General features: G+C 43.3%; 1 protein-coding gene across 2 annotated transcripts in view; it reads left to right on the top strand.

Moving 5' to 3' along the window:
- Window positions 1–4,229: 4,229 nt before the first annotated feature.
- The window catches only part of NPHP4 (nephrocystin 4), a 147,234-nt gene continuing 129,297 nt past the window's right edge, over window positions 4,230–22,166 (top strand). Inside the window, exons 1-4 of one of the 2 annotated variants that reach the window (XM_031963761.1) lie at window positions 4,230–4,265; window positions 4,602–4,685; window positions 10,717–10,893; window positions 12,498–12,650. In XM_031963761.1, coding sequence (XP_031819621.1) covers window positions 10,759–10,893; window positions 12,498–12,650 — 288 coding nt within the window. In that variant the 5' untranslated portion in view covers window positions 4,230–4,265; window positions 4,602–4,685; window positions 10,717–10,758. Of the gene's footprint in view, window positions 4,266–4,601; window positions 4,686–8,383; window positions 8,420–10,716; window positions 10,894–12,497; window positions 12,651–22,166 lie in introns of those variants that run through there. The other variant, XM_031963762.1, reaches the window with a different exon arrangement.

Consider the following 22,166-nt stretch of genomic DNA (forward strand, 5'->3'; position numbering starts at 1 on the left):
AGCTTCAAGATGACAATTGACTCTGTGGGAGACGAAGAGGTCACTGAGGGACAGAGAATAGAGAAGAGAAGAGGATTCTGGATGGAGACTTGGGAGACATTCATCAGTGGTTGTGACTCGGGTAAAGATTCGGCAAAAGAGGCTGGACAAGTCAGCCAGGCAGGAGACCCAAGAGACCTCAGTGCTGTGAAAACTTAGAAGAGAATACCATTGGCAAGAGCATGGTAGACAGGGTCAGAGGCTGCAGAGAGGTCAAGAATTGAGAAAAGGCCATTGGATGAGGAAGGTGATGGCAACTTTGGAGACAGCAGTGTCAACTATAGGATTAAGTGAGGAGGAGGGGCAGAGCTAGTATGCATCTGAGGCTGACTTAAAATGCAGGTCTTTCTGATTCCAGAGCCATTGCTTAATCTACCTAGTAGCTACCATGACAGTTTTTCCAGGAATTGGAGAAACAAAGATAAAAATGAAATATTCCTTGAAATACTTACGTTTGCTGTTGGGTAATAATGTGTAAATATAAATTCAAAATAAATACAGAGTGAATACACAGTGATTTGGTGTAGTATTCCGCCCTCTACAATTTGGCATATTTAGGGGCAGTAAAGGTTATGGGAGGAGAGATCAGTAAAGGCTGGGTGTGGGAGATGGGGGAGAACTGAGATTTTGGGTGAGGTCGGGATTCTGAGTGGCAGAGGAGAGGAGGAAAACATTCTAGCCATGGGGGATGATGGCCTTTGCAAAAAGTGGAGAGACAGATGGAATGTCATCTGTGAAGAAGAAACAAGTCAGTTTGGCTGGAATAGAAGGTAAATGGAAAGTAGTGTGCCTGAACAGATAGATTGAAGCTGGGCTTTGAAGAGCTTTAAATGCCAAATGGGAGAATTGGTATTTTACTATATTTTTCTCAATAGTATTTTATTTTCCCAAATACATGTAAAGATAATTTTCAACATTCATTTTTGTGAGATTTTGTGTTCCAAATTTTTCTCCCTCCTTCCCTTCTCCCTTGTTCAAGACAGCAAGTGATCTGGTTTAGATTAAATAGTGCAATCCTTTTAAACAGAATCCGTTTAAACAGAATTTAAACAGATTAAACAGATTTCTATATTTGTCATGTTGTGCAAGAAAAATGAGACCAAAAGGAGAAAATCCTTGAGAAAGAAAAAAACAAACAAACAAAAAGGTGAAAATACTATGCTTCGATCCACATTCAGTCTCCATAGTTCTCTTGCTGAATGCGGATGGCATTTCCTCTCCCAAGTCAATTGAAATTGCCTTGAATCATCACTTTTTTTTTTTTTTTTTTTTGGCTGAGGCAGTTGGGGTTAAGTGACTTGCCCAGGGTCACACAGGAAATGTTAAAGATCTGAGGCCAGATTTGAACTCCTGACTTCAGGGCTACTGCTCTATCCACTGCACCACCTAGTTGCCCCGAATCACCACATTGTTGAGAAGAGCCACGGCCATCACAGTTGATCATCGTGTAATCTTGTTGTTCCTGTGTACAATATTCTCTTGGTTCTGCTCACTTCACTCAGCAAGAATTGGCATGTCACTGCAGAGGGAGTTGACCCTCTGGATGTTTTGGGGGTTGTGGAATGACATGGCCATACATGGGCTTCAGAGACATCCCCTCTCTGGCTGTGTGGAGGATGAATTGATAAGGTAGAGAACCAATTTGGAGGCTAATGCAGTAGTCCAAATGAGAGGTGATGAAGGGAATGATTTAGGGAGGTTGCTTTGTGAGTGGAAGGAAGATGATGAATATGAGAGCTAATTTGGAGACAGAATTAATAAAGCTGGTCAGCTGAAAGGCAGTGAGAGTGAAGAGCTGAGAATGAATAAGAAACTGGAATGAGATCGATGGCACTCTCGACAGAAATGGGGAAGTTCAGAAGAGGGCTGGACGTAGGGGGAAAGATAACGAGTTCAATTTTGGAAATAATGAATTTGAGATGCCTTCAGGACTTTTAGTTGGAAATGTCCATCACATAGTAGAGATGGGAGATAGGCACAAGGATGGGGACTGGATATGTTGATGTGAAGACATATGCTTAAAGAGGGTGGTTTATCTCATGGGCACTAATAAGGGCCTAGAAGCAAGTACAGAATCTAGCTTTTGTGCACATGGATACATTGAGGCTAGACTGAAGCTAGAAGGGGGTGCTAATCCTGCAGAGGTTCCTGACAAGAGTAGCCAGATAGGAGAAGACCCAGGAGCAGTGTCATGGAAGAGGATGCAGAGAAAGAAAAAGACAAGATATAGAGAAAGGGCTTTTCAGTGGAGTCAGAAGTCTAGAAAGTTTAGAAGGATGAGGACTGAGAGAAGATCTTTTAGTTCTTTTCTTTGTCTTCTTTCTTTCTATGTCTTCCTTCCTTCCTTCCTTCCTTCCTTCCTTCCTTCCTTCCTTCTTTCTTTCTTTCTTTCTTTCTTTCTTTCTTTCTTTCTTTCTTTCTTTCTTTCTTTCTGAGGTAATTGGGGTTAAGTGACTTGCCCAGGGTCAAACAGCTAGAAAGTATTAAGTGTCTGAGACCAAATTTAAACTCAGGTCCTCCTGAGTTCAGGGCTGGTGTGCTATCACCTGGGCCACTTAGTTACCCCGACTTTTTAGTTATTAAAGAAAATCATTGGTGATCTTGAGGAGAACAGTTTCAGTTGACTGGTAGGGTTTGGGTCCCAATTCCAAAAGGCTGAAATGAATAGGAGGTGAGATGAAGAAAGTGAACATCGTCCTCTCCTAGGAGTTTGGCTGTGAACATGAGGAGAATTATAAGACAAGAGTTTGGGAGGAGTAGGAATAGTAATAATACTCTTATGATTAACACAGGCTTAAAGCAGGTAGACACATTCCCAAAGTCTTTGCTGATATCCTGGAGGATGGTCTGTGAAAAATTCAAATGAAAGAACTAGTTCCTAGAGGTGTTCTCTTTCACGTTCTCCTATTTATAATAACTCTGTGTGGCTTATTCTGAGTCCCTGCAGATCTCCTCAGTGAGACTCACTGCTAGTCCCAATAAGCTCGACCTAGCATTGCCATCTGTGGTCCACTGTAGGGCAGAGATGGCCCCACTTTGATCAGCACTGAGTGCCTCCTCCGTGCAAGAGACACCACCTGCTAAGAACTGGGAACACAGAGACATTTGTCAGTGTGCCTTCTAAGTGCTTGCTTCATTGGAGAGAGAGCATAGCCATGCAGTGGACTCTGAGGAGGAGGGGAGCCCTGTAAATCAGGGGGATTAGGAAGACTTCCTGTAGAAGGGAGCAGTTGAGTTGAGTCTTGAAGGAAGCTAAATATTCTGAGATAAGTGTGGGTTGATGGAGGAACTGGGGGACAGTTGGGACAGCCTGTGCAAAAACAAGCAATCAGGGGATGGAATATGAAGTTTAAGTCATGTCTAATAGGCTCATTTTGGGGGATGTGGCATAGTGGATAAATGCCAGGCCTTGAGTCAGGAAGACCTGATTTTAGATCTGGCTTCAGACTGACCCTGGGCAAGTCACGTTACCTATTTGCCTTAATTTCCTCATCTGTAAAATGAGTTGGAGGAGGAAATGGCAAACCTCTCTAGTATCTTTGCCAAGAAAATTCCAAATGGGGTCAGAAAGATAGAAATGACTGAAAAATGACTAAAAAAGGGTACATAAATATGAAATAAGTATTGACTGATTCAGTCAGTTTCTATTTTTTAGACAATCACTGCAGTTTTTTGCTTGTTTTTATATCCTTAGCTCTTAGTAAAGAGCCTGGCACATAGTAAGTAAGCTCTTATTAAATATTTGTTTCCCCTTCCCCCTCCCTCTCCCCTTCCTCCTCCCCCCTTCCCTTCCCTTTCCTCTTACCCTTTCTCTTCCCTTCCCCCTTCCCCTCCCCCTTCCTTTCATTCTTCCCTTTTCTCTTTCCTTCTCTTCTTTCCTTTCTCCCCTCCCTCCCTCTTCCTTTCTTCCCTTCTTCCTTATCTTTCTTCCTTCTTTCTTCCAAAACGGCCTGAATCCTTTTGTTTCTCCTATGGCACGGTCTCAGTCCTTTCCCCATTCTAGTCACCAACTTCTGGATAAGATCCAGTCTGCCTAGTAAAAGAGGAGGGGACATTTCTTGTGGGAAATTTGGGGATGAGCATATTCCAGGAAGATAAAGATCTTTTGGTGCTGAGGAGAAGATTATATGATCATATCAATTGTCAATTACTGATATTAAACAAAGAAATTGATACCATTTCAAAAATTTTTTTTTTTCTTGCAGGAGCAGCGGGATGAAAGAAGGGTAGGTATTATAAATGGCTCAGTTAATGACAATATCAAAATAATTAATAGATTTTATCAATAGCTATTGATTAGTAGCTTTATTGCTTTAGAACTAGAGATCTCATAGACTTTCTGGTTTGGGGCTCTTAACCTGTGGTCCATGGATCCCTTGTGGGGCTAGGCTTCAGGGGGGCTGGGCATGAAAAGGGTTAAGAACTCTCTAATTCAGCCCTCTCATTTCACAAAGAAATGAAAGCCTAGAGAGGTGGTGATTGAAACCACAGGTTCTTTTGACCCTACTTGTAGAAGTTTTGCCATTACTTGATTAGAAATAAAAGCAATAATGTTTTTCTAGGTTCCCCAGAGAGGAGCAATCCTAGCTGGTGGGAGAGGAGCCAGAGGTATTAAGTGGCAGCTCTGTGTAAGGCATTATGAAAAGGTAAGTTGAAGATAGAAAGAAGGAAAGATTCAGGCTCCAGCCTGGAGCTCTTAATCTATCTGTGAGATAATGGACTCGGTGTGCTCATTCGGATGTCAGATAGAAAGGCTTGGTGTGATAAGGGAAGGGGGCAGAGAGCTCTTGTGGTTGAGAGCAGGGGTTTTTTGCTTTTAGCTGGTTTGAGTTTTTATGAATGAGTCTGAGATAACCACGTGGAGGAGCTGAAAGAGGGGCTGACAAGCCTTGAGATATTGGTAGAAATGGATGAGTGGAGCCTGAAAGAATGGGGAGCCATTCCGAGTGAGAGGCCCACAGAAACCATGGCAAAGACACAAAAAAAGGGTTGGAAGGAAGAGGATGTAGTCAGTGTGGCTGAAGGGCGCCATGTCTGAAGCGGATGACAGTTCTCATGTCTGCAGCATTTTACAGTTTGAAAAGTATTATTCCCCCATTTACAGATCAGAAACATCAGACTTAGGGTTGGTCAGAGCCAGGTTTTGTGACTCCAAGTTTACATATATCTTGTAGTTAATTCTCAATAGAGAATTTCAGATTATTGACAGAATGGGGATAAATAGATTAAAATTTGGTTGATTGACTAGATATGAAGGTAGTAATTAATAAATTAAAATCAATCCAGAAAGAGTTGTTTAGTAGAATGGCTCAGGGATCTGCCCCCTTGGTTCTCTCTTGTTTGGTATTGTTATCAATGGTTTAAATGAAGTTTTGGATAGAATACTTTAAAAATCTATATGTGACACAAAGCAGAGCGACAAAGCTAGCACATTGTCAGCAGAATCAAGATCCCCAAAGATTTTATCTTGCTGGAATCATGGGATAAAATTTCATCTGAATGTATCTAGAGTCCTAGGTTTGATTTAAAAAATCAATGGCACGGAGAGGGTAATGGATAGAACTTTGAGGCTTTTGAAAAAGAACTAGAGGCTTTTGCTAGAAACTCAGGGTAAATCAAGATTGTGACACTGAGCCAAAAAGAATCATCACTTTATTAGCACCTACTGTATGCCAGATACTGGGCTAAGTACTGGGAAGGCAAAGAAAGTTAAAAGCAGCCTCTGCCCTCAAGGCGTTACAGTTTAATGGGAGTGGCAATGTACAGATACAATATACCTCCATACAAATAAGATGTTACAAGATAAATTGGAGGTGATCACAGGAGGATGGCATTAGTTTTAAGGGGAATGGAGAAAGGTCTGTTATAGAAGGGACAACTTGAGTTGCCTGGAAGGAGATAAGGGGAGAAAGCGCCCTGGGACAAGGAAGGGACAGCCAGTGAAAGGGCAGAGTCTGGAGATGCAATATTGAGTGGAAGCCACTATGAGAAAGCCATTAGCGCTGGGCCATAGAGAATGTGGAGGTTTGTAAGGAGACTAGAAAGGTAGGAAGGGATCAAGCTGTGAAGAACTTTAAAAAACAAATGATATTTGATGCTGGAGAGAGAGAGAGAGAGAGAGAGAGAGAGAGAGAGAGAGAGAGAGAAAGAGAGAGAGAGAAGAGAAAGAGAGAAAAGAAAGGAGAGAGGGAGAAAGAGAAGGAGGGAGAGGTGGTCAGAGCTGAACTTTAGAAAGATTGCTTTGGCAGCCAAATGGAGGATAGACTGGAGTGGAGAGACTTCCTGCAGGAAGAGTAATGGAAGCTCCCTGTTAGACCAGGTGTGGGTTGGCAAGGGTGACATGGGGAGAGGAGGGAGCTTATGAGAGATGTTTGAAAGCAGAAGCCGCAGCACTGGGCAGTTCATTACACACCAAGGGGAGGGGAGAGAGCGATGCTGAGGATGTCTCCTGCGTCACGAGCCTGGGAGCATGGCGGTGTCTCCAGCACTAGGAAGGAAGTTTGTTGGAGGGAGGGTTTAGGGAGCGATGGAATGCGTTTCATTTGGGGCATCTCAAGGTATCCAGCAGGCAGCCGGAGATGCAGGTCAGGGGAGAGGTTAGGGCTAGATTAATAGACCTGAGAATCATCCACTTAGAGATAGTCATTGAATCCTTGAAGCTGGTGAGATTGCGTCACTGAGAGAAGTGTTATATATAGAGAGAACAGGAAAGAACCAGGAGCAAGCTTGGGGGGTGCCCCCACTTTGTGAGTGAGACACAGCTAAAAGTCCTCTAAAGGACCTTTTCAGTCTCCCTAAAGGAGACTGAAAAAAGAGCAGTCTGATCAATGGTGGGGAGGGCCAGAAGAGCTTCTGAATGCCCAAGGCTGCACAGAGAAGGGTCAGGGAGGCTGACCTAAAATGTCTAAGGCTGCATTGACCAAACCATCTTGTCTGCAATAATGGTTGGCGATTGTAACCCACTCGGGTCAGACCACAAAGGAGGATTGTGTTGGCTTATGGGTGCCACGTGCAGCTTGACTCATGGGAGATTTTTGGCCCAAAGAAGAAGAGATGGTAAATAGCTGAAGGATTGCCAAGTATAAGAAGGATTAGAATTGTTTTGCTTGGTCTTAGAGTGCAAATCTAGTGGCAGCTTGTGGAAGTAGCAAAGAGTGAGCAAAGCACATTGGCTAACAATGGGAACTCCAAAAAAAAGGAATGAGCTCCTTTGAGAAGAAATGAGTTCTTAATCATTTGAGGTCTTTGGGTGGAGGCTGGTTGGATGGCTTGTTGGGGATATCGAGGAGGGGGAGATTGTTCAGATGTGGTTTGGAGCAGATGTCCCCCGTTCTTCCACTCACCTTTGAGATTGAATGATATTTGATTTTGAACACATCTTTTCCTTTGCCTTATCCTTGTTTTCTCATCTCTAAACTTAAAATATTAGTTCTTTCGGGCTCAGAATAAAATTTCAGGAACTTTCAGGCCAGACTATCTCCTATATTTGATTGTGAGACTTATTGGCAAAGATTGACGTTGAAACCTAGCTCTTTGGTACTGCCCTCACCTAGGGGACTGGAGCTGGGTTTTGGGGGGGTGATGGGAGGTGAATAAAGTTCTGGGAATTGAGATTTCAGAAATGGGTTCAGAGGAAATGTTGATAAAGAAAAAGAAATACTGCCTTGGAAAGAAGAAGAAAAACATTTTTAGCAGCCAGGCTGCTTCTTTCCTTACTCTAGAAAAGCATTCAAATATTAGAGGATTTATTTTTGTTGGAAATATTCTTCCAAGTTTTAAATGGAAACCAATCAGGGAAATGATATTCTTTAAAAAAAATAGAGATATCATTTTTAAAAAATCATCTTTATTTTCTAATATATATCTACCTAACTCAGAACTATTCCTTATAACAAAGAATAAAATTTTAGAAAGGGAAAAGAGTATTTTAGTAAACCCAGTGTCAACCAGGTCATATATAGATGGCAGTTAGAAAATAGGGCTCTTTTAAGTAATATTTTTAATGACTAGTTCTACTGGAGTATATTCTGCAAACTTGAATATTCTTGTTCTTTTGACCATCTTTTAAAAAATGGGGTTGTAGATACATACAGAAGGATTCTCTTTTGTGTGCCTTAAGCCCATCCCAATGCCATTCATTGTTTCCTTTGCTCAGTTATCAAGGAGATTTTTCCAAAGCATAACAGCAACAACAAAAACAATAATACTAGCTAGCATTTATATAGCACCTACTATGTTCCAGACACTGATCTAAACACTTTTTTTAGATATCTTGTTTGATCCTCACAACAACCCTGCAAAGCTCTTATTATTTCCATTTTACAGTTGAAGAAACTGAGACAGACAGAGGTGAAGTGACTTGCCCAGAGTCACACAGCTGGTAAGTGTCTGAGACTGAATTTGAACTCAGAGCTTCCTGGTTCCAGGTCTAGCACTCACCCAGTGCCCTGCTTAGCCACTATAAATTGTGCCATGTCATCTGCAGCATGGTGAGAGACAGTGCCTCTGGCCTCTGGGATCCAATATAGAACCTTCTATTTAGCATGTAATGCTCGCCTACTTTGGTCACTTCACACCTTTCTACCTTTCTTCTACCTTATCCCATCTCTGAGCACTGGGATCCTGCAGGGGCTGTTCCTGTTCCCCAGGACTCTGTCTTCCACCCTGCAATGGTCTGTTTCCTTGCCACTATCCACTTCTTTATTTTTCTGGCTTTCTTCAAGTTTCTGTTCCAATCCCAGCTTCTCCAGGAGATCTTTCCTAAAAGGCCGAGGTCTCTCACAGCACCCAGGGCCATCTCTAGGTAAACTCCACCTGGTCACTGAACCTTATGGCTTTGGAAGAGAAAGTGAGAAAGCGGACTTTACTCAGCCCTTCCTCACAGGCATCCAACTCACTTGCATGGCATGGCATCACCTGCCTACTCTCATGGTCTTTGAGAATGAAGGCTAAACAATCACCCAAAGGGCCTTTCCTCTGTGATTATCACCATTTTATTCTATGAGGCTCCTTGAGGCCAGGGACCTGCTTTTGCCTTATATATCAGTGCTTCTTGACTGCCTGGCTGCCTGTTAATCTTACCATGTTCTCTTACCATGATATATATATATATATATATATATATATATTTTTTTTTAATTTGGATTTTACTTTTCCAAATAAATGCAAAGATAGTTTTCAACATTCACCTTTGTGAAACCTTGTGTTGCAGATTTTTCTCCCTCCCTGCCTCCTTTTCCCCTCCCCAAGACAACAAGCAATCCAGTATAGGTCAAACATGTGCAGTTCTTCTAAACATAGTCCCATATTCATCATGCTGCACAAGAAAAATCAGATCAAAACAGAAAAAAACATGAGAAAGAAAAAATCAAGCAAGGCAACAACAAAAACAATAGAAGTGTGAAAATACTATACTTTGATCCACATTCAGCCTCTGTGGCACTTTCCATTCCAACTCTTTTGGAATTGTCTTGGATCACTTCATTGTTGAAAAGAGCCAAGTCCATCACAGTTGGTCACATAATCTTGTTGTTTCTGTACAATGTTCTCTTGGTTCTACTCACTTCACTTAGCATCGGTTCATGTAAGTCTTTCTAGGCTTTTCTGAAATCAGCCTGCTTATTTTTTATTTTAAAATAATAATATTGTAGTACATTCATGTACCATAACTTATTCAGCCATTCCTCAACTGATGGGCCTCCCCTCAGTTTCCAGTCACTTCTGGCTGTATTTTAGAAATCAGAAAGTCACATGCTTATATTGATGTATAAAAATGGAAGAATATAGTTTAATTTTTAAGTTTTCTGAAATTAGCCTGCTCATCATTTCTTATAGAATAATCACATTGTGTTACATTTATATACCATAACTTAACAGCCATTCCTCAACTGATGGGCTCATGGTCTATCTCTTTAATGTATTTTAACATTTTCTTATCGATGTTTGTCTTTTTCATTGAACATGAAACAAAATTCTGTCTTTTTTGCACCAATATTTTCTTGGTGATGTTTTGTGAATGGAATGCTGCAATCTCCAGAGAGTCCAAATAATTTGAGAATCTTCCACTTCGCTGTGATGAGGTTCACATTGCAGGGGGGAGGCAATGAATACATTCGAGCTGAAACACATTACAAAAGAGGAAAGGCTGTCAGTGTGAAAAGTATGACCTTACAATAGGGGGACCGTTGAGCTTGCAGAGGAGCAGAGAGCGGCTGATTGGAGGGTGACCCGTGCGATCCGTTGGTGTCCATGTGATGCTGGGAGATCAACCACTTAGTCCACGCTGACTCGGAGTCGGTGCTTAATAAATGCTCCTTGTCTGTGATGGACTAGAGGAGGCCCCGGGATGCTGGCTTGGCCTATGGGGGATGCTCAAAGGCCCAGGTGAAAGCCTGAGTGTTCGTGGGTCTCACACTGGTGAGATCATGGGGGAGACACTGAGCTTGTTCATTTCTGTATCAGGGCCCAGTGGGGCAGGCCTCCATGGCCAGGTTTGGGCTCCGAACAGGGGGAGAGCACCTGGAGCCTTGTGTCAGGTCTTGCAGGAGAACTAAGTCTCTGTGGTTGCAGGGAAGTCTGAGCCCCCCAGCGGGCCCGCCTGCTTGCGGGCCAGGCCTGGCCTTCCCCAGACCGCCTGTGGCTGCTGCTGTCACTTTGCTCTTTGTTTGACCTGAACAGCCCAGATAACCCAGAGGCAGGAGGGACCCCAGAGCTGGAAAGATGACTGAGTGGCAGCGCATCTTCCTCCAGAACCTCTCCGTCCCTCCCCATCCCCAGCGAGGGCGCCAGCTCGGGAAGGAGTCCACGGCCTTTCAGTGCGTCTTGAAGAGGTTGGATGGACTGCAGGCCAAGCAGGTAAAGAAAGAGATGTGCCATTGTCAGCGTCCACCACCTTGTGCCCTCGATCCGAGTCCTGGGTATCTGGGGACCCCGACTGCTGCAGCTGCATAAGTCAATTGTTTGGTCAGCTTCAGTGCCTTGGAAAACCACTGACAGCACACAGATACATGGACAGATAGACACACAGACACAGGACAGATATGGACAGACGGACAGATATGGATAGACAGATAGACACAGACAGACGGACAGATAGACACAGACAGACAGGTAGACAAGATAGACAGACAGACGGACACATATATAGATAGACATATAGATAGACACAGACAGACACATGGACAGGTAGATACATAGATACAGACACATACACACAGACAGACAGACATAGATAGACACAGACACAGACACACAAGACAGAGACACATAGTTCAGAGGTCACAGTTACTCCCTGCTTATTGAGCCACATTGCTAAGAGATGGTCTTCCTTGTGCTGGTTCTGGCACACTGGTCTTTTCATTCTTAATGAAGGCCAGCACCAGGTGTTGGGCCTCCTGTCAGCCCAGTTCATTTCCAAAGCCCTTCTGCTTCAGTTCTGTCTGAGCGTTCATACTCAGGCTGGGCTGCTTGAGTTAGGCCTCCATGAGAACCCCATTAATGACCGGTTAGCAACCAATAATCAATAATGTTAATTAGCCTTATTAATGATTTCTGGGTGGTTCTTCTAGAGATGAAGGGAATAAGGACTCCTATAGTGCCTTTTAGGTGCTGACTGCTTTTACAAATATCATTTGAGGTGACCCTCACAACCACCCCGTGAGGTGGGTGTTGTTAGTGCTTTACAGCTGAGGAATCTCAGGCAGAGAAGGGTAAAATGGCTTATCAGGGTCACACGGGTAGTGTGTATCTGGATTTAAATTTGGGTCTCCCTGACTCTAGGCCTGGGGCTCTGTCCTCTCCTCCACTTGATTGTGCAATTTAATATTCATTTAAAGAATTGAAATTAATTTAACTAAAATAAGTTAAAATACTGCTTTAATTTGGGAGGGTCACTTATGAAGCCTTTTTCTTGGGGTTTTAGATTTACTGGCTCACAGATGTAGGCCTGGCAGAGACAGTTAGAGCTCTCCAGCCCTCATTCTGTAGAGCTCAGGCCAGGGAGCTGAAGCAGCTTGCTCTGAGCTCCACCCCCCCATATCACCCTCCCCCCAGCTGGGGCCTGAGCCCCAAAATCCCAATTCCTGATCTGGGGCTCTCTCCATGAGGCCAAAATAGCAGATTTTTTAAAAAGAGATTCCCTGTGGGGAAGGAGCATCTCTGGGGTGGGTTGAGCCGGGGGTGGAAAACAAGGCCCGGATCTCCTCTCCTCCCCGGTTAGGCATTTCAGCAGCTGGGAGGGAGAGGTTGCATCAGGGGCTCTGTGTGATCTGCTTACTGTGACTATCCAGGCCGAAAGAAGCTGTGAGGGGCCGGGGTCTTCCTCCCTTTCTGCTGCTTGCGCCCAGATGAGCCACGATTTCCCCCTCCCAGAGAAGCTCTGTTGCTGCGCCCCATGGGTGGGATGCCGGGCTCCGACCCGGAGTGCCTTCAGGTGAGCTCTTGTCCCTTTTGTCCCCCAGAGGCTGCTGGAAGTGCTGTCGGGCGTGGAGTACCATATCCGGATCTCTTTCTTTGATATAACCTATCGACACTTCTTTGGGAGGACGTGGAAAAGTGCAGCAAAACCCCTGAAGTCCACACTGGGGCAGCAGCCCAGGATCATCTTCAATGAGGTAGGAGGGCCTTTCTGGGGGCGGGGCCCGGGTGTAGCCCCTCACAGCCACACTCCCAGGCTATGGGGGAGGTCCCATGGGGCGCTGTGCCCGGGACTCTGTGCTGCCCTTGTGTCAGACACCCAATGTTGGTGTTCTTTTTCCAAAACACAGCCAGGTGATAAAAGTTCAGATCTTTTACTGTATCCTTCAATATAGCCCAGTTAGCTCAGAGGCCTATCTCTCCGCTTGGGTCTAAGAGCTCCGCCCAAATGTCTCCAAATCCAAAGATTTGTCCTTCCAACTCCAGCCAGCACCAAGTTGGAAGATGCAATGAATCTCTTGCCTCGAAGATAGCACTTGTGGGCTTCCTCCCAGAGTGCTCCTCTCTGACCCCAGTCAATGTTCCCAAGAAAAACTCTCCCAAGCTCTAAGAGCTTCCTGTATATATACGATCTCCCAAAGGTTAACTCCTCCTTCTGGAGAGAGAGGGATTCTGCTCTCTGGCCCTAAGGGAGGTGTGAATTCGGATATCTCATACTACGCCATACTAAGCCCTGAAATCTCCCAAACGTGTGAACTCCATTGAGTACTTATATACTTAGATGAGCTCTCTAAAGGTGTGAACACAAGCATCGTTTCTATCAGTTGTACTTAGTACCTTGTTTCAAGTTCTGGCCCAAAATATCTCCTTCTAAGATCAAATCAATCATATTGAACCATGCTAAATTAGATAATTATTGTCTCTATCAATGGCTTAACGCTTTGTAAAGATTCCAACATCTCCCCTTTTCTTTTGATTTAAAACATAGGCGAGCTTAACCTCCTTGACTTCTTAAGGAGGTGAGAACTCCAAAAAGGTGATCACGCCTTCCCTGACATCTCAGGAAGGGAGATGAAAATACCAAAGGAAATAGAAAATCAAATCAAATTAGGGGGTTTCTAAAGGGGCTCACTTGAAACAGGTATGAAACAAGGTGTACATAAATCCACCAATATGGGAGGCATTACACATAGTTACATAAGCACATAGCAATATAACACAGGCTAGTAGTAATGTAACAAACAACATGAATTAACATAAGAATTTACACATTTACACATTGTCCATTAGTTCATGTGCCAGGAATCCAATGATTCCTGTAAGCTTTGAGGTAAACAATTTTTCATAACATGAATCAACATACAACATTATTCATGTCCGTAAGTCCTAAAAATAGTCCAAAAGGAACCCATTGTCCATTAGTTCATGTGCCAGGAATTCAATAATTCCTGTAAGCTTTAAAATAAACAATTTTTCATAACATGAATCAACATACAGAATTATACATCTCCATAAGTCCTAAAAATAGTCCCAAAGAAATCCATTGTTTATAAGTTAATGTGCCAAGAATCCAATAATTCCTGTAAGCTCTGAAGTACTGCAATAGTCTCATCAACAATTTTTCATCTCAAGGAATCCAATGATTCTTGCTGGTTTTTCAACAACTTGAAATAGACTCATCTTGTGTTAGAAAATCCAATGATTCATGAAGATTTTAAAGTTATTTTAACAGTCTCATTGTTAGCCATGCTCCTTCAGTGTCAGATGTTTCTTAAATCTTCTCCTTTGTTTTGAGGTTTTTGTGTTTTTCTGTTTCTCTCTGATGGACAAGGCGAATACAGCTCATTGGCACCCATCTGATTCCTTCTCCTCCTGTAGAGATACAAGCAAATCCTCTTCCCCAAGCAGTTAACCTATCTAATTCCCTTCTGTTTACCACTTTTGGGATTTCTCTTCATCACCTGGTAATTACATTGGAGCTGTTTGCACTGGACACTGCCTTGTTGGGTTGAAAAATCTGTATTCTCTCCAACTGTAATCCTGATTGCTTTTCTGTTGATTAATGACATCAGAATCTTGAATTTCTAAAGACTCTCAGGGTGTAAACTCAGCTGCCATCATGCGCCATCTGTCCTTTGATTGGTACTTAGGAGCTGGGCCTTGCCTTTCACTTCTCTGGGTCAATCTACATTTAGAGGCCCAGTGAAAGCCTCGATTGGATTTTGGACATGGAGTTTTGGGTTTTCTCTCACCCTGTCTTTTCATTCTATCTCCATATCTACAATGAGCTCTCAAATGTCCAACTTTTCCACACTGAAAACATCGATGAATTTCTCTAGAAGTCCCTTGCCAAGAGGGACCCTGTCTTTCCATGTTTGTTATAGTTTGGGTATAATAAGCATTTGTGCCCACTGTGGCACAGCTTTTTATGATCTCTTCTAAAGGAGCATCTTTGTCTAATCTCCATATAATTCTTTTGCAAACCTCACTGGCATTTTCCTTAGCCAGATGTCTAGTCATTATTTCTGTGGCAGCATTATCTCCAATGGTTCTTATTACAGCTGTTTGCAGACGTCCCACAAAATCTGCAAAAGGTTCATTGGGACCTTGTTCTATTTTTGTGAAAGCTTTACTTCCATCTTTCTGTCCAGGGAGAGAATTCCAAGCTTTTATTGCAGCCTTAGAAATCTGCTCATATGCCGTTATGGGATAATAAATCTGTTCTGAATTCTCTGCATACTGACCTTCACCAGCTGTTGGTCAAAAGTGATTTGTCCAATAGTTCCTGTTTGCCTATTGTGTTGGGCTTGAATCCTACATAATTTATGATACTCCGAAAGCCACAACAGATTTTGTCCAAGTTCTAAGCATGTTCTCGCCATGGATTTCCAATCATTGGGGGTTAAGATTTCATAGGAAAAATTATCTAGTAATATCTTCACATAAGAGGATGAAGACCCATAAAGAGTGCAACCCTTTTTCAAATCTTTAAGTTGTTCCAAATTAAAAGGAGTGTATTTTCTCTCCTTCTGACCTGAAGGGTCAAGCTTTTCAATCACAGGATATGCATGTATAAAATCAGATATATCTTCTCCTTCATTTTTTGCTTTAATTAATGCCTTTTCTAATTTTGTCATATTCTGTTTCACAGGAGAAGCTGACTGTGTTTCTGCCTCTCTCTCTCTCTCTCTCTCTCTCTCTCTCTCTCTCTCTCTTCTTCTTCTTCCTCCACCCATGAGGGGGGAGGGTCATGAGATGAGGAATGATCTAATTCCTCCTGCTGTGAAGTATCACACACAGAATTGTACTTAACTCCATTACTGCTCTGTTGGAAATGATTTGGTTCATCTCATTGCTGAGGATGGCCAGGTCCATCAGAATTGGTCATCATATGGTATTGTTGTTGAAGTATATAATGCTCTCCTGGTCCTGCTCATTTCACTCAGCATCAGTTCATGTAAGTCTCTCCAGGACTTTCTGAAATCATCCTGCTGGTCATTTCTTACTGAACAATAATATTCCATAACATTCATATATCACAATTTATTCAGCCATTCTCCAATTGATGGGCATTGACTCAGTTTCCAGTTTTTGGCCACTACAAACAGGGCTGCCACAAACATTTTGGCACATACAGGTCTCTTTCCCTTCTTTAGTATCTCTTTGGGGTATAAGCCCAGTAGTAACACTTCTGGATCAAAGGGTATGCACATTTGATAACTTTTTAAGCATAGTTCCAAATTGCTCAGAGAAGGGTTTCTTTAGGCACTCGGAGACCTTGGATGAGGGGGACCTTCTGCCTCCATGGCTTACCACATTTGGAGGGCCAATGGGCCCAAGGACTGAGTGAGGTAGTGTCTGCCCGGCCCACCCTCCCTGGGGAGATCTCATGTCAAGAGACATGGAAGTGCAAGCTCGTCCTAGAGCAAAGACCTTGATGTCTCATGGAAGCTGGGCTGGAGCCATGTCCTGCAAGCTAAGGGGGTTTGAAAGCCAAGAGGGGGCAGGCAGCCCAGGAGCAGGGATCCCTGGGCCAAGGAGGAGATGCCACTGAGGGGGAGGGGTCAGAGCCAGGCTTTAGAGCAGCCCCCTTAGGTGCTGTGGCCAGGAGAAGACCCTCCCCCCCCCCCAGTCACATCAGTTCACCAACAGGCTTGTGTCAGCCTCTCGGACTCCCTACACTAGGCCCTCTGCCATACTGCAGAGCAGCTGGTCCAGTGCACAGAGCACCAAGTCTGTTGTCAGGAAGCTTCGACTTCCGAATTCGAATCCAGCTGCAGACTCTTAACTAACTGTGTGACCCTGCACAAGTCACTTCACCCTGTCTGCCTCAGTTTCCTCCTCTAAAGTCGAGAGTATAAGTGCCCACCTCCAAGGGTTATTGGGAAGATCAAATGAGAGCATTTGTAAAGTGCTTAGCCCAGAGCCTGGCACACAGTGGGCCCTGTATAAATGCTGGCTGTCTTTATTTGCCATGAACTTCTTTCCCTTCAAGTATATTATCCCCTATTCTTCCTTCTCCTCTCTGATGAGACTGCCCCAGCTCCTCTGTGTTGTCCTCTCAGCTTTCCGCCTTACTCTGTTTTCCAACTCTATGCCTTTGTAAGCGGTCCCTCCTGCCAAGAACATGCACGTGGCTCGTTTCAGTCCTTCATTTCCTTGACAGCTCAACTTAAATGCCCTTTGCTCCATAAGGCCTTTCCCGACCTCCTTGTGACTCCTGTCTCCCCTCTCCCAAGCTTCCTTGCAGTTGATTTTGTGTTTCTACGAGTAGATGCCATCTCCCCTAAAGAACGGAAGCTCCCTTGTGTCTGGGATGTTCTCCTTTTTAAGGCTTTGTGGTCTTAGTGACTTGGGGCTTAATAAATGTTGTCAAAGGCTGATGACAGGGAAGGCACTGAGGCACAAACCCAGTGCTCTTTGTTGATATAAAAAACAATTACTGTCGTGGCAAAGTCCCTCCTGCCTGGAGGAGGGGACCAGTGAAGGTTTCATGGGGGGTGGCACTGAAGGCAAGTTACTGCAAGTTACACCACAAGGTGTTACTGTCTGGTGCCCAGTCATGGGTGGCATGGCCTCTCTCCATCTAAGGATGGCCACTGGCCAAAGAGCTTTCTCTCTATGGCCTTAATGGCTTTAGATGATGTTATTTCGCCTTTTTCAGTCATGTGTCATGTCTGACACCTTGTGACCCTGTTAGGGGTTTTCATGGCAGAGATACTGGAGTGATTTACCGTTTCCGTCTCTAGCTCACTTTATAGATGGGGAAACCGAGGCAAACAGAGTTCAGAGAGTTGGCCAGGGTCACAGAACTAGGAAGTGCTTGAGACCAGGTTTAAACTCGGGAAGATGAGACTTCTGGGTCTAGACGGGCCATTTTATCCACTCTCCTACCTAGCTGCCTATCATGATGGCTTAGGAGACCCAAGTTCCCACATCATTAGCTGCTGTCAGAAGTTAATTATTGTTTTCTAAAAATCAGGAATTTGTATTAATTCCAGCTCCAAAAGAGAGAGATTTTGATAAATAGCCTTTTTCTGAGACAGTTCACTAACCACTAACAAAATCAGCCATTGTAGGTAACAGCACTTTAATTCAGATTAGATCAGCATTTAACCAAAAATTGACCCTCACATCTCTTCCCCACTTTTAAAGGAATGCCCAGAGATTAGGGAAGGCGGGAGTTGTTTTGCTATGGTGGTCCAGATGGAGGAAATTAAGATTGACCTCCCCTCCCCAGGTTCAACTTCCTTTAGGCCTAGGGCCACATATTAGTTCCTCTGCCTCTTGAGAGCCTGGTTTTTGGACCCCTTTCTGGAACCTCCATTTTTGCCCTCTCTTGGGCTGTCCTTTTGGTTACAGGAAAGCAGCAAGATCTGGGTTTGCTTCTCTCTATTAGGGCTTGTCGAGGCTCTATCAGCTCCCAGGACCATCCAAAATGTTGCCCTCCCGTTGTGACATTTCCTTCCTGAGAATTCCTTGCCCATTAGTCTAGCCGCCATCTCTTGGGACATACGGTTTTTTTGTGACTATGTGTTTGAGAGGCTCTGCTCTGCCCCTTTTTCCTACTCATCAGAATTGTTTCCCATTATGTCTTTATGATTTTACTCTTTTAATTGCTTCCTGTTTCTCCTGGACTTAATGAAGATATGTATTTTGTCATAGATCAATTCTGCTTCTATTGAGTGAGAGTATGTCACTAACATGACAGATAGTCTTCCTGTATTAGGACGATTTGGCCCAAGGAGCCATCCCTTATATCCATAATGTAAAAGATCAGGAAAAGGGATTGAGATAGGTCACGAAGACTCAGGCTGTAAAAGATCAGGAAAAGGAGTTGGAATAGATCATGGAGACTCAGGCTGTAAAAGAGCAGGAAAAGGAGTTGAGATAGATCATGGAGACTCAGGCTGTGAAAGATCAGGAGAAGGAATGAGATAAGTCACAGAGACTCAAGCTGTGAAAGAGCAAGAAAAGGAATTGAGAAAGGCATGGAGACTATGGAGACTTAGACCGTGAAAGAGCCGGAAAAGGGATTGAGATAGGGCATAGAGACTCAGGCTGTTTTTGGTGTTCAGGAGGCCAGGCACTGGCACTGAAGGGCAGTTTTGCTGCTCTTGTAGTGAAAGAGGATTTAATCCTATAATTGATGTGCACGTCTACTGATAACTTCCTGAATACACCTCAAATGTCTGACAAGTCCCTTTTTTTTTTTTACCACTGAGGTAGCCCGGCAAAAACGGCATTCTCATACATTTTTCTCATTCTTGTGATACATTGCTAATAGCCTTACCTTACCTAATAAATTTTCTCCCACCTTTGCAGTTTGGTGAGATAGAATTGAGATGTTCCAAATGAGAATTTCTTTCTCATGGGTGTAGAGTAAGAGCAGAAAACATACAATTTTGTTCTACTTTTGACCCTTACTATCTAGGATTTCTCCATGTTGTTCAGTTTTAAAATTTTCTACAGTATGTCAGAGGATGAAGGCTGTATCCCCCCAAACAAGTTAAACAAAAAATTTTAGGTGAGTTTATAGTATTATAAATTCATAGATTAATGACTGAAAAAAAATTAGGGGTTCCCTAGTCTAATCCCTTCAATTCATAGATAACAAAACTTGTCTTGGTGAGGTCAAATGATTTGTTCAAGGTCACACAGGTCCCAAGTGATAGAGGGGGCATTTGAGCCCAGATTTTCTCTCTAAAGCCAGACCTGATGTCTGTTCTACCTTACCATACTACTTCCTATAGTGACCCAGTGAACAAAGGACTGGTCCTGAACAAAGGAGTCAGGAAGACTTGAATTCAAAGCCTGCCTCAGACTTACCGGCTAGGTGACTCTGGGTGAGCCACTTAACCTTCTTTGCCTCAATTTCCTCATCTGTAAAATGAGCTAGAGAAGGAAATGGTCAAGCCCTCCACTATATCTGCCAAGAAGATCTCAAATGGAATTATGAAGAGTTGGACATGAACAACAATATCAGTATCATTTAGTTCCTGGTAAACCATTATAATCTATTAACTACATGCTGAAAACTTGGGTGACGCCAAACTGTTGCCAAATCTGGACTGTTCTTTAATTCCTCACGCAGTGATTACCCATGTTCAGAGGTCATTTATTCCATTGCTTTTGGATATTTTATCCAACATAGTTTTTCTCTTCCCTCTCATTTTCCCTCCTTCCCCCCATGATCCTACTGAATTAATGTCCAATTACAGGAAGTGTTTTAAATTGTGGAATTAATGTCTTCCCTCTTAGGATACTGCTTTTTTTTCCCTTCCATTTTTTTATTGAAGCTTTTTTATTTTCAAAACATATGCAAGGATAATTTTTCAAGGCTTTCTTGTAAAACCTTGGGTCCCAATTTTTCCCCTTTCCCGCACCCTCTCCCCTAGATGGCAAGTGATCCAATATATGTTAAATGTGGTAAAAATATATGTAAGTCTTCGGATAGTCCTAACAGCATTCAGGATCAGTAGGATGAAGGAGATGGCGGCCACAAGCTGTCGGAAAGAACTTGAAGGGAATCTCAGGAGCTGCTTCCGTTTTGTTGATCTCTGTTATGTGTGATCGGACTTCTTGGTTCAGAACCTAGTGGGAATCCTAGGCCGCTCCACGCTCCCTGAACCTGAGCGGTGTAGAGGCTTTTGGGGGATGTCATCTGGAGCAGGACAGAGTTCAGGAGGTCTGAAGGCCCAGCCCTGGGGGAGAGGGGCTCAGGAGGAGAGGGAGGAGAATCCCTGGCTATTCTTTCTGCCGAGGATGTTCCGCAGGCAGGCAGCAGGGGGCAGCAGAGCACAGAAAGTCGATTTCAGCCTCCAGAAGAAATTGACGGGGTCTTGCCAGGCCAGCTTTCAGCTCCTTACCTTGAGATTTGTAATTCATAGAAATAGGTTTGGTACAAGTTTAGTCCTCTAAGGAGATTTGTTCCCCCGGCCCATCAGACACAGACACACACCCAGAGACACGCGCACACGGGAGCTTAAAGCAGGCTTCTTTTAGGCAGGCGGAGCAGTGCGATTCCACTGTGCTGAGTAATCGTCCTGCCTCCCTAAGTGTGGACGTAGCAGTGCAGGCGTCCCGCCTTTTTACGGGCACTGGAACCTGGTTGAGATCTCTACTTTTGTTGATTCTGCTAGTTACAAATTTGGCTGTGCAATTAGATTTGTGGTATAAAATGTTTTGGTCTCTGCTCTATCACGGAACTAGTGGCGTGACCTTTAGTGAGTCCTTTGGACCTCACTTTCCTCATCTGTAATATGGGCATACGAAGAGTCGTCGCCCTGTCTTTCTCATGGAATTAGCAGCCATTGAAACGTAGATTGAGGACAAGGAAGTTTAGAGGATATGGGTTTGCATCCTCTGACGTCATAAGTCAAGGAGTCACTACTAGTCAGAAAATTAGAAGTGTCTGGAATAGAAAATTCCAGGTGTGTGTGTGTGTGTGTGTGTGTGTGTGTGTATGAGAGAGAAAGAGAGAGAGAGAGCGAGAGAGAGAGAGAGACAGAGACAGAGAGCAGAGGCAGAGACAGAGACAGAGAAACAGACACAGAGAATCTAAAGGACATCAATTATATAATACATATATATATATGTATATAATCTATAGGAAGAGGGAGTTTATATATATATATATATGTATATGTGTGGGGGTGATATATATCTATGACATCTGTGCATCTATCATCAAGAAGGAGGTTTTTTTACTTCCAATGCAAATCAGTAACTAGTTTCCAACTTATAGCTTAAGTGATTTGTCCAGGACCATACAGCCAGTGTGTGTCAGAGGTGGAACTGGTGACCCTGATCAGGTGACCCTGATTCCCAGCCAAATTTCTCTTCAGGATATTATGCATTGCATGTGTGCATCATAGCATGCATATTATGTGCATGTGTGGGGATACGTATTGGACTAAAGTCCCTTCCAGCTCTAAATTTATGATCATATTATTATATGTACATACACAGAAGCATATACATGTATGTATATATGTATTTATACTCTGATTAGATACATGTATATATGTAACATACATACATACACACATACACACATATTTAAATACACATAAATTTGTCTTTAGCATATATAATCAGTAAAAGCAAAAAACAGTCTAAACCAGATATCAAGGGTTTGCATGTGGGAACTTCCAAGAGAATATGATGGTCTTGAGGGTTGGGGGTGTTTTTTTTGGCTTTTTATAACTCAC

This window comes from Sarcophilus harrisii, chromosome 3 (assembly GCF_902635505.1).
Source record: "Sarcophilus harrisii chromosome 3, mSarHar1.11, whole genome shotgun sequence".
Classification (NCBI taxonomy): domain Eukaryota; kingdom Metazoa; phylum Chordata; class Mammalia; order Dasyuromorphia; family Dasyuridae; genus Sarcophilus; species Sarcophilus harrisii.